This window comes from Sorex araneus, chromosome 8 (genome assembly GCF_027595985.1).
Source record: "Sorex araneus isolate mSorAra2 chromosome 8, mSorAra2.pri, whole genome shotgun sequence".
Lineage (NCBI taxonomy): Eukaryota > Metazoa > Chordata > Mammalia > Eulipotyphla > Soricidae > Sorex > Sorex araneus.
The window spans coordinates 3,248,731-3,260,880 of NC_073309.1; the positions used below are offsets into that span (position 1 = coordinate 3,248,731).

Consider the following 12,150-nt stretch of genomic DNA (forward strand, 5'->3'; position numbering starts at 1 on the left):
TCGTGGCCCGGCAGACCTTCACCCCCACCACGAAGTCTGTACTTGTGAAACTCGAGCCAGGTCCCATGTAGGCCACACGTGCCTGGCCAGGTGTCTAACGGGGAGAGGAACTCCTGCGAAACTCTGGGTGCCCCTGTTGGACCCAGGAAAGTCAGATCATACCACAGGGACCCCTAAACCCTGCCATCTCAAACACCCGGCTCACTGCCCACGAGGAATACGTGGTCCTGGTAAAGACAGCCCCCCCTTCCAGCGCTGACACAATAACCGACATCTGGCACGTGCCCACGGACACCCCCCCCCCCGACAGAGACGGGAACAGAGAGAGTGAAAGGACCTTCTCCGCACACACGTGAACCCACCCATCTCCTCACACGCCACTTGGGGGAATATCACCACTGACTTGCAATTCCTCACAGGATGGGGTGTTATTTATTATAAGAAATAAGGAATTAGTTTAGTAATTTCTTTTTCACTTTTTGGGTCACACTCAGAGATGCACAGGGGTTACTCCTGGCTCATGCACTCAGGAATTACTCCTGGCGGTGCTTGGGGGATCATATGGGACGCTGGGACTCGAACCTGGATCGGCTGCATTCAAGGCAAACGCCCTACCGCTGTGCTATCGCTCCAGCCCCAGTGAGCAATTTCTTCTTACGCCAAATCTTTACCGCAGACCAACGACTAGCTAGTACACACTGTGTATCAGCCCAGTGAAGCAGAGAAATGCAAACACCAAATAAAACTTACTGCAAACTAGAACTATTTTAGTATTTACAGTCCACGAGAGTTTTACACAGTAGTATAAATGGAAGCACCAGGAGACGGTCATCTGTGTAGTTTAGAACTACAATTCAAAAAGGACTAGTACCAACTGAGTCACATGCAGACACACAGACACACAGACACACACACACCTCACACTTTCCCCTCACGGGATATAAGTACTCACACAAACCAAAACTAACTTCACTTCAAATGAAACACTTAAATCTCTGAAAAGAAAATCTATATTTGGATGTGTTAAATGAAGAAACAAACAACCCACTTTAGACTGTAGCCAAGGAGAGATCCTTTAAATACTCACCTACTCTAACCTGAGACAATTTTCCTTCTGTTGGTGGGATAAGGAAAATAAATTGCACTTCCCCCAAAGATAATTATACTTTAAAAATTTAAGATAGGCCCTCAGCCACTAATTCTAAATACACTTGGTCAAAGTGCCCAAAGGAGAAGGACCCCAAAAAATTCATCAATAAAAGATGTTTCAAGGCATACGTGGAATGTTAAAACACAAACCTGCTCAAGGGCTTAACATCCATCTCACAACACTGAAACAACTGTCATCTCCCAAGGGTCAGAGTTCATTCTGGAACACGGTAAAATGAAATACCTCCCTATATGTCGACACCATACTTTCAGATTTAAGTAAAGGAACAGTTTGGCACTCAGCAGCTTTTGTTGGTTATTGCATCCCATATTTTCTGGCAAACTGCTTGGAAGAGAAAACAGCGCCTACTTCCTGCAGCGACAGTGTCCAGGAGCTGAATTTAAAAACGAGACTGCTGTTTTCTCAAGTGCCCGACCGGCTCACACGGGCACTGCGGACACTGCAAGAGGGACCCACACACTCCTGACCGACGGAGCAGGAATGTCAGCCTTGGGGAGGAAGCAGAGGAAGGCCCGAGGCAGCGGCTGGGCGCCCCCGGGGAAGACCCCCTCCCTCAGCTAAGCCGGAAGGAGAAAGCATCTTTGTCCACAGCGGCCACGCAGCCGGCCCTGCCAACGGGGCCCAGGGGCCCCCGGGAGGGTGCAGCCCACAGAGCAGGGTCCAGGCTCGCGTCCCCGTGTCCCCATCACGTGTGACGGGCCTGCAGGCACGCACACCCGGCCCAGTGCCTCTGACCTGGGGCCGTGACCGTGCACCACAGCACCCGCCCTGGCATCCCCGGGCGAGGCGCCTGCAGGACTCGGCCTTGGAACAGGCCCCCGAGGGCAGGGCCAGGTCCCTGCTCTGCGCTGGCTCGCAGCGGGCACTGCCTCGGGCACCCAGAGCAGCACGTGGACAGTCCACTCAGGAAGCTTTTAGAAGCGATTCCCGTCCCGTCCTCTCAGATTTAGAACCAAAGGATACATTTATACATTTATTAATCATCAAGATAAAATGCTGCTTCTTATAGCCAGACCCTAAGTGAAAAAAATCTATAGAAAATAATTATAAACAAAGAACTCTTCGATTAGAAATCTGATATTGCATAAAATTCAAATGATGAAGAAGTAACATTAATCAAGCACTTTGAATTCCCGAAATTCACACCAAGGTGCTACCACTTGACTGGGAAGCAAAGCACTTTCTCTGATAAGTGCTACAGTAACAGTCCTTCTCCCCCCAGGGGGAAGAGGGTTGGGGGCTATGGGGGGGGGCGACACAGGGGAAGGAGGGGGGCAAAGGGTCTCTTTGCTCTACCAGGAACAGAAGGAAATTAAGTTGAGGTAGTTGATTCTACCAGGCAAACTTGACTTGTAACGTAACTTGTCTAAAACTCTTAATAGTCAACAACACTGAGAAAAATTCTACAAAAGACTAGATTCTTAACGCAGGCCTGCCTCGGAGGCCGGGTTTCGGGCCGAAGCGTAGTAAACAAGACTGTGTGTGCTTTCGGGCGGGGGGCTCTGGCCCCCCCGCAGCGCCGCTGCAGCTCCTGTTCGATCCCTCTGCCTCCGGTCTGGACGCCGTCTCGGTCCCGGCAGACCCTGACGATTCCACCAACACCTCCCACTTAGGAAAACGGTTTTGAGCAGTTGCGAAGAAAGGACGGTGACGCGCGCACCCACCCGGCGCCAAGCCCCACCCCGGGGAGCCTCCGCGCCAACAGGTCACCAGGACAGACGCTCGGAGAGGGAGAGGGAGGGAGACCAGAGCTCAGCTCGGGCCACGGGATGGCCTGGAGGGTTACAGGACTAGTGGCAGATGGAGACGACAGGCTGGCATGGAGTCCGGGCGGGCGCGAGGGACAGACCCCCGCCTGCCACGCAGGCCAAGCCCGTGCAGTCCTTCCGAGAGCGGGGAGAAGCGACCGTGGCATGTTTGGGCATGTTGGTCTGCACGCGTGGCTCCTCGTGGCGCTGCGGGCCACAGCCAGGGTCTGCGGCGGCGGCAGCTGAGCGCCCACAGCCTCCACCCGGGGCCTGGCCGAGACCCACTTCCCTTGGCCTCGGGACGTTTCCCAGCCCCCGCCTGCCTCCGGGGCCGTCGCCACGCCGCCCCCTCCCCGGCGGCTCCCCAGCAGCCCCGCGCCCTCCCCGACAGGAGCCGAGGGCCAGCCGGCGGCGGCGGTACCGTACCCGGGCAGCCGCCCCCGTCCGTGCCGAGGCGGCGTGTCCCGGCGCACCGGGTCAGGCTCTGCTGCGGGCGGGTCCCGGTCACGGCGAGTGCACCCGGATCCGGAACAGCCCCTGCTGCAGCTGCAGGCGGAAGAGCTTGCAGTTGGCGATGCGCAGGGCCGCGCAGCCCGTGCGCCGCAGGTCGGAGGGCAGCAGCGGCTTGGTGTGGTGCCAGGTGCCCGTGCTCCGCTTGAACTCGCGCACGTAGTCGTAGTTGGTGCCTGGGCCACGAGAAGGAGCCCGGGTGAGGCGCCGCGGCCAGGGAGCCCCCCGGCAGGCAGCCCCCCGGGACTGAGGCGCCGCGCTTACCCGTGTCCAGGTCTCCGATGACGTAGATGCTGGCGCCGATGGGCACGGCACCGTACACGAACGAGGAGCTGGCGGGGATGCAGAGGTTCTGGTCGTTCAGGTAGATCCACCTGGAAGCACAGGACGGGCGGAATGAGGCGCCACCAGGCCGGGCGACAGGACGCCGGGAGGGCTCGCCCCTGCTGGACGGCTTCGCTTCCCGGCACATCCCATCCCCGCCCACCTGCTCTACATGGTCGGTCGTGCTCTAAATACATGTACTTTATATATTTATTTTGCTTTTGGGGTCACACCTGGCGGTCCTCAAGGGTGACTCTTTTTTTTTTTTTTTGCTTTTTGGGTCACACCCAGCAATACACAGAGGTTACTCCTGGCTCATGCACTCAGGAATCACCCCTGGCGGTGCTCAGGGGATCATATGGGATGCTGGGAATCGAACCCAGGTCAGCCGCATGCAAGGCAAACGCCCTAGCCGCTGTGCTATTGCTCCAGCCCCTCAAGGGTGACTCTTGGCTCTGCACTCAGGAATTACTCCTGGCAGTGCTTGGGGGACATTATGGGATGCTGGGAATCGAACCCGGGTTGGCTGCGTGCACGGCAAACACCCTCCCCGCTGTGCTATCGCTCCAGCCCCAACACGCGCACTTTAGAAGAGAAGCCGTGTTCACTGCGGGGATAAGGCTGCTCGCCATTACACGAACGTTCACGAAACACCACCTGAGACGCGTCTAAGAATGAGATGGATGAGACGAGATTCCGACCCACCCCACAGGCACGGGAAGCCTTCACGGCCCACAGCCCAGGTTTCTCTACTTTAACACCGAGCGAGGGAGTCACTGGACTCATCTCCTATTTCCCGTACATGTCAGACTCCTACTCTGCAGTTTTGGTTGTTTTTTTGGCGGGGTGGGAGCGGGGGCCATACCTGCCAGAGCTCAGGGGCCACATGCGGTGCTCGGGGTAGAAGCAGGCCGGCTCCCGCCCACCTTCTCAGCTTTTAAAGAAAGTTCCCTGAGGAACAGGAGCCTTGGATTTGGGGGATTCTAAAGCATTCGTTGCCCTCCTTTTACACAGTCTGCACTTCCTGGTTCCTAGGAAATCTTTACTTGCTCCCAGGTTGCAAAGATTCTCCGCCTGCACTCTTTCCCAGGAATTTTGTGGCCCCAGCCTTGAGATTTGTGTATCATGATATATTTTGAATTAATTTTTGAGCATGGTATAGGTTAGAGTCCAAGTTCATTTCTTTTCCTAATTTGCTGGAAAGATTTTTCTTTCCCTACAAAATTGCTCTGGCACTTGTGTTGAAAATCAATTTAAGGACCATTAAGAGGATCCAGGGCTCCACGGGTAATGGCTGGTCCCACGGCGGAGACAGAAAACAAGCTGTGGCCGGAGCAGCCCATGCTGCGGGGGGGTGGGGGGTGGGGGGTGGAGCATGGGGGCGGCCGGCGCCTGGCGGAAGGATGGAGCCACGGGAGAACTGCTCCCCACGGCCACGGCTGGAGCCCCGTGAACACCCGGACACTGACAGTCACAGGTCTGTAACGCAGAAGAGGCACTGACGTGCACAGCTGAGCGCACCGTTAGCCCTGGGGAGGGGGCGAGAGAGAGAGCAGCAGGGGAGGCGCTTGCTTGCTTGCAGCTAAGCAGGGTTCAATTCCTGGCACCCCATACGGTGCTCCCCTGAGCACCACCAGGAGTGACCCCTGAGCACAGACCCAGGAAGAGCCTATACGTACTACCCCAGAAGGCCTAACACTCCCCTCAAAAAAAAAAAAAGGCGTGGGCTGGAGCAATAGTACCGCGAGGAGGGCGTTTGCCTTGCACGCAGCCGATCTGAGTTCAATCCCCAGCATCCCATATGGTCTCCAAAGCACTGCCAGGAGTAACTCCTGAGCATCGCTGGGTGTGAACTCCCCCAAAGAAAAGCAAAAAATAAAATAAAAAATAAAAGGAGGGGGGGACGAGGGATAGATCATTCCAACATTCCAAGTTCTGCTTAGCAGAAGCAGGAGAAAGGGGAGTAGGCGGGAACCCCTTGGAGCAGCTGAGTGAGGGGCCGGCTCTGGTGGGCCGGTGAGTCGGAGCCGCCTACTCAGGGTCTCCCACGATCCTCTCAGAGGAAAGGAGAGGCTCAGAGGGCAGCGACCAAGCACCACTGCTGGACGGGGAGCAGGGCAGGGCGCACTGGCCCTTCCTGGCGTCCCTCCAGAGCTGCAGAGCCTCAGTTGGGTCACTGGGAACCACAGACTGTGGTGCAAGGGCACCCGAGGGCCCGGCCAGCGCCCTCCGGGGCTCCCGTGGTCTTGAAGACAAGGAGAGACAGAGAGAAAAGCAACACTCCCGGCTCGGTGGGACCAGGCAGGGCCTGGGTTTCATCCCTGGCGGCACAATTAAAACAACACCAACAAGAACAAAGTCCGGGAACAAGACTGAGGCACAGTCACGAGTTGGTGGGGGGAGGGTTCCGAGAGAGAGGAAAAGGGACTGGCTGACAGGCGCCTGGAGTCGAACCCAGCCTGTGGTTTCCTAGCAACAGGTGCTGATGCGAACACCCTGCCTTGGCCCCGCGAGATGACAGCACTAGGGGAAGCCGAGCGAATCACGGGAGTCCTGGCTTTTCCTGCAGCTTCACTACAAATCTACAATGACAGCTGAGAAGAGAGGCTTTTGTGTGCTTGTCTGTGCAGAAGCCCCGGCACCCGCCACAGTCCACACTCGTGACGGGGCATGGGGCACTCGTGCCACCAGCAAGCCACACGGGGCGTGTGAGGAGGGTTCAGGCCCACGGCAGTCTGAAGCCAGATGTGCAGGTAAGAGCGTGTCACTACGAGCAGCTTTGATTTTAACCAAGGCTGTGTCCAGAGTGTTAGAAAGCAGGAGCTTCTGTACGGGGGTCCCTGCTGGGTGTGGTGGGGGCTCCGGCATGTGGAGCCTTCTCAGCCCTCTGGGCGCGGGCCTCAGAGCAGAGCAGAACAGAGTATCTAGAAACACAGAAGACAAACTTCCTACCCGGGACCACAGGACCGCACAGAAACGATGCCCGGGGCTGGGCTTCCAGCCATGCCGCCCTCTGAATGTGACAGGGACCCTGTGATTTGCTAGGACTGGGAGCCATCTGGCCTGACCCTAAAACGACCCAAACAGGGGCCAGTGCGATAGCACAGTGGGGAGGACGTCTGCCTTGCACGCGGTCGACCCCGGTTCAATCCCCAGCATCCCATATGGTCTTCCGAGCACCACCAGGAGTAACTCCTGAGTGCAGAGCCAGGAGTAACCCCTAAACATTGCTGGTATGACACCCCCCCCAAAAAAAAGCAAAACAAAACACAAAATGACCTAAAGAGATAACTTTAGAACGCTTATGAAAAGTTTAAAAAAAAAAAAAAACACCAAGTCTTTCTTGCTGTTGCTTTTAGGTGATACCTGGCAGTGCCCAGGGGATGCTTTGGGGTGCCAGGGCCCAGACTGGGTCATCTGCATGCAAGGCAAGTGACGTTGGTCCTACTGCTCTGCTCCCAGAAAGGAGAAGTCTGAAGGATGTCACACGACACTGGCTTCTCCACACTCTCTGTCTCCCAGGCTCCTGGCGTTTATATTCTTCTGAAGTTCTCGCTCAGACAGAGCTGAGGACCCTCTCTCTGTCCGCGGCAGCGCCTCTCTGAGCAGGACCCCCCAGGTCCGGCAGAATGACGACACTACCTACTGAAAACGGACTCCAGCCGCGACAAGTTCAGAATCATTCCGCAGGGTCGGGAACTTAACACGGTTCACCGTGGGATTAAATAAACGGAGCTGGAGAAACTAGTCCGTGCGGCTCCTCTACCAGGCCTGCTTGGAAGCTGATCAATACTTAGGAGCTTCTGGATTTCAGAAAGAAAAAAAAAATTCCTCCTAGGTGGCCTATTGGAACCAACAGCAAAGCTTCAACTCAAAACAACAAGATCCTTTGAGCAGACGACATACTTCACAGCCACCACAGCACGGGTGCAGAAGACACGGGCCTTGTTCTTCTTTCTCGCTCCTTCACTGCCCTGCCTTGAGCCCTGGAACTCAACCCTCATTTTTTCTCATCTGTAAAGTGGGGACACCAGCAAGTAGTGGCGGGGTGTGAGCTCTTGGTAGCTACACTCCCCACCCCCGCAAGGACTCTGGGGTCTTCCTGGGTCCTGGACCCAGCATAGAACATCTTGGGACAACTCAAAGTGACTTTTGAGCCTCAGAAGATGGGGGGTGGGGGGGCTGGAGAGATGGCACAGTGGGGAGGGCACTCGCCTTGCACACAGCTGACCAGGGTGTAACCCCGACAGCCCACCTGGCCCCCCAGCCCCGCCCAGAGTGATCATGAGTGCAGGGCCAGGAGCAAGCCCTGAGATCTGCTAGGTGTGTCTGCCCCCCAAAAGAGGAGAGGTAAGCAGAACCCCCTAAACTTCACTCGGGTCTGCAGAATATGAGCACGAATGCTCATGACCTGAAATGAGGGTCTGAGAGGCCCGCTGCAGGGGGACAGTCTGCGGCCCTCCCCACCAGGGGGCCCACGGCCACCCACTCAGAACAGCGCCCTGATGTTCACAGACTTCCGGCCTCCACCAGGCACCAGCCAAGTGTCCAGGACACACTCCCAACCGCTCAGCGAAGGCAGAGCAGAGAGTGAGCACTCTTCCTGGGGGCAACAGGCAACAGATGCCAACTCCGGGGTGACTCAGAGGCTGGGACATGAATGCAGTTCCCAAGCCATGCTCAGGAAGGGAAAGAAAAGAGGCTTGGGGTGGGGGGGGAGGGGGGAAGACAAATGGGAAATTAGCAGAGTGGAAGGAACATCTGAAATTCTACCTCAAGAAGTCAGAAAGAGCAGAGTGGAATCAATCCCAAGCTAAGTGTGAGGAAGGAAACAGTGTACAGGGCAGACCCCAGCTTGGAAGGAAACAGTGTATCGGGCAGACCCCAGCTAGGAAGGAAACAGTGTATCGGGTAGACCCCAGCTAGGGCAGGAAACAGTGTGGGCAGACCCCAGCTTGGAAGGAAACAGTGTATCGGGCAGACCCCAGCTTGGAAGGAAACAGTGTATCAGGCAGACCCCAGCTTGGAAGGAAACAGTGTATCAGGCAGACCCCAGCTTGGAAGGAAACAGTGTATCTGGCAGACCCCAGCTTGGAAGGAAACAGTGTATCTGGCAGACTCCAGCTAGGAAGGAAACAGTGTATCGGGTAGACCCCAGCTAGGAAGGAAACAGTGTATCGGGCAGACCCCAGCTAGGAAGGAAACAGTGTATCGGGCAGACCCCAGCTTGGAAGGAAACAGTGTATCTGGCAGACCCCAGCTAGGGCAGGAAACAGTGTGGGCAGACCCCAGCTTGGAAGGAAACAGTGTATCAGGCAGACCCCAGCTAGGGCAGGAAACAGTGTATCGGGCAGACCCCAGCTTGGAAGGAAACAGTGTATCGGGCAGACCCCAGCTAGGGCAGGAAACTGTACCGGGCAGACCCCAGCTAGGAAGGAAACAGTGATCTCTCAGCCCTCAAGAGCCCCAGGGGCCACAGGAGCTGGGCAGTTGCTGGCCCGGTGGACAGAGTGCGCAGGAGAGCTGCCTTCTCTGGCCACCCTCTGCCACGATGCTGCTGGGCGGGCAGTGACACATGGCAGGCGGTTTCTGGCACCAGCTCTGGGCCTGGCAACCCAGGCTCTGCCCGGAGTGGGCCATGCACGCCTCCTCCCTGGGCGCTCGCTCTGGGCCCGGGGTAGCCGCTGGAAAGGCTGGTGCAGAGGGCAGAGTGCCCCGCCCCCCTGCCCCTGCTTACAGATCAGAGCAGGGCTGAAGCAGATCTGGGCAGCGGTGGGGTTCGCTCCCCCCTCCCCGTCTCAGCACGTCTCGGCGGCGTGCAGCAGGAGGTTTCTGCGGACAAACCCGCTCCTGAGGCACGACTGCGCGGGGCGCCCGGCAGCAGATGGCTCTGGCGGGCCTCCGAGATCGGCAGGAAGGAAAAGCACCAGTCCGGGCTGAGGAAAGATGCCCGTCCGGGCCGTGAGCGAGAGGAAGAGCAGCGGAAGCAGCTCGAAACGGGCCTCTCCCGCCCTCTGTGCGGTGCAGTGAGCGAGGGCGGGGCGGGGTCACCATCTCCCGCTTACAGCTGGGTGAGAACCGGGCGGCAGGACAGCAGGGGGGCGCCTGCCTCGCCTGCGGCCAATCAGGGGTCCAGGTCTCGGCTTGGAGTGATTCCTGAGCACAGAGCAAGGAGAAAGCCCGGGCACTGCGGGTGTGTCTCCCCCCCACCCAGGAAAAATGAGACCATACGGTATTTGTCCAGGGAAGTTTCAGCCTGAAAGTAGGGGGACCAAAGGCAGCAAAGTCAAGAGATTAGAACAAGGAAGGGCCTGGGGGGCTGGAGGAATAGCACAGCGGGTAGGGCGTTTGCCTTGCACACGGCCGACCCAGGTTCGAATCCCAGCATCCCATATGGTCCCCTGAGCATCACCAGAGGTGATTCCTGAGTGCAGAGCCAGGAGTAACCCCTGTCATTGCTGGATGTGACCCAAAAAAGCAAAAAAAAAAAAAAGAACAAGGAAGCGCCTGGACCCCTGAGGGCCTGACTGTTCCCCCAGAAGGCAGGAGGCAGGGGGCACCGCCTCAGGAGGGACCCGAACAGCTCATCACCTCAGTTACACTGGCCGGCTTAGACACAGGAGACAAAGGAATGTACCTTTATTTGGAAGAGCTTTTAAAAAAGATTTCCCTGGGGCTGGGGCGAAAGCACAGCGGGTAGGGCGCTTGACCTGCACGCGGCTAACCCAGGTTCGATTCCTCTGTCCTTCTCAGAGAGCCTGGCAAGCTCCCCGTGGCGTATTCGATATGCCAAAAACAGGAACAACGAGTCTCACAACGGAGAAGTTACTGGAGCCCGCTCAAGCAAACTGATGCGCAACGGGATGACAGTGACAGTGATACAGTGATCCCTGGGTCTAAAAAAATAGACTAGGGGCTGGAGAGATAGCACAGCGGGTAGGGCATTTGTCTTGCACGCGGCCGACCCAGGTCCAATACCAGCATCCCATATGGTCCCCTGAGCACGGCCAGGGGTAATTCCTGAGTGCAAAGCCAGGAGTAACCCCTGTGCATTGCCAGGTGTGACCCCAAAAGCAAAATAAATAAATAAATAAATAAAATAAAATAAAAAGACTAGTGGGAAGGGCACTTGCCTGGCGCGCACCTGACTCGGGTTCAATCCCGGCACCTTAGATGGCTTCCTGAGCCCCACCAGGGGCGATCCCTGAACACAGAGCAAGCAGTAAGCCCTGAACACCACGGGTGCACCCTCCCCCCAAACAAAAGACCCCTCGAGCACTCCTTGTATAATTTAGAAATTGTATAAAATAGAAAGGAACGCTCATCAGTGAAGAACGATGTACACAAGATGCAAATAGCAAGTCCCGACCATTTGCGGGAATGCCAAAGGCAGACTGAGAACTCTAAAGCCCGACTTAGGTCCTAAATGATAACAGCACAGACAGAAGATGGGGGTGCCACATGCTGGCGGCCCCGGGGTGCGGGCGGGAGCACTCTGTCGCGAAGCGACAAACAGCAATTGGTGATATGAAGAAGGCGTCTACCAATCTCCCACCAGAAAACAAACTCTGCCCTGACTGTTAATGGAACTGGGCAGACCGTCAGGAAATTAGCATTCTACCTCAACTCGCACACTCAGTCGTCATGGTGATCTGGTAAGAACAGAGCAAAGCCTCTGAGTCTGCCCGGCTCCCCCTTTGCACACGCACCCTCGAAATCAGCACTCACGCTCTGTCTGGTGAGTTCCTCAGGGGGCCTAACTCCAGCGAGAGAACTCACAGGCGAAGCTAAAACAGCCCCCCGTGGAGATACAGTAACGGCCAGTTGCGTTTACGGTACTTCCAAAGTCTGGGCCTGGAACCCTGTCACTGCTCATCAGCCGGCTCTGATCCACAATCTCTGGAATCAAACAGCCCCTCCGGTGGGTGAGTAACCGGCACCAAGACATCTCGGCACTGCACCTTCCCGGGGGCACACGCAACAGACACTGCGGCAACAGTGGGACTTGCGAGTGGGGCCGGAGAGAGAGCACCGTGCGGAGGGCACTTGCCGTGCATGCAGCCAACCCGGGCTCATCCCCGCCATCCCATCCGGTCCCCTGAGCACCACCAGGATTGATCTAATGTCAGCCAGGCCTGACCAGTGCTCAGTGAGCTGGCCCTGGGCCTGAGGAGCAGGAGAAACCTGCAGTCAGGAGAGAGACAAAGGGGTGTCACGGGGTCCCAGAGTGAGGAATACAGCCAGGCTGGGAGGCGGGAGGCAGCTGCTCCAGGGCTAGGGACCACTCAGGAACGGGGCACTTGCCTTGCATGTGTGAGGCCCTGGGCTTCATGCCAGCACCATGGGGCGGGTGGGGATTGAGGGAGGGAGGGAGGGAGGGGGAGAGAGAGAGAGAGA

The 12,150-nt window shown here is 57.0% G+C and overlaps 1 protein-coding gene across 1 annotated transcript in view; it reads right to left on the reverse strand.

Moving 5' to 3' along the window:
• Positions 1-464: 464 nt before the first annotated feature.
• GAN (gigaxonin) overlaps positions 465-12,150 on the reverse strand; it is a 39,086-nt gene continuing 27,400 nt past the window's right edge. The window contains exons 10-11 of the mRNA XM_055146058.1: positions 3,694-3,803; positions 465-3,605 (exon numbers count right to left, since the gene is read on the reverse strand). Of these exons, the coding sequence (XP_055002033.1) occupies positions 3,424-3,605; positions 3,694-3,803 (292 nt within the window). The 3' untranslated portion in view covers positions 465-3,423. The remainder of the gene's footprint in view (positions 3,606-3,693; positions 3,804-12,150) is intronic.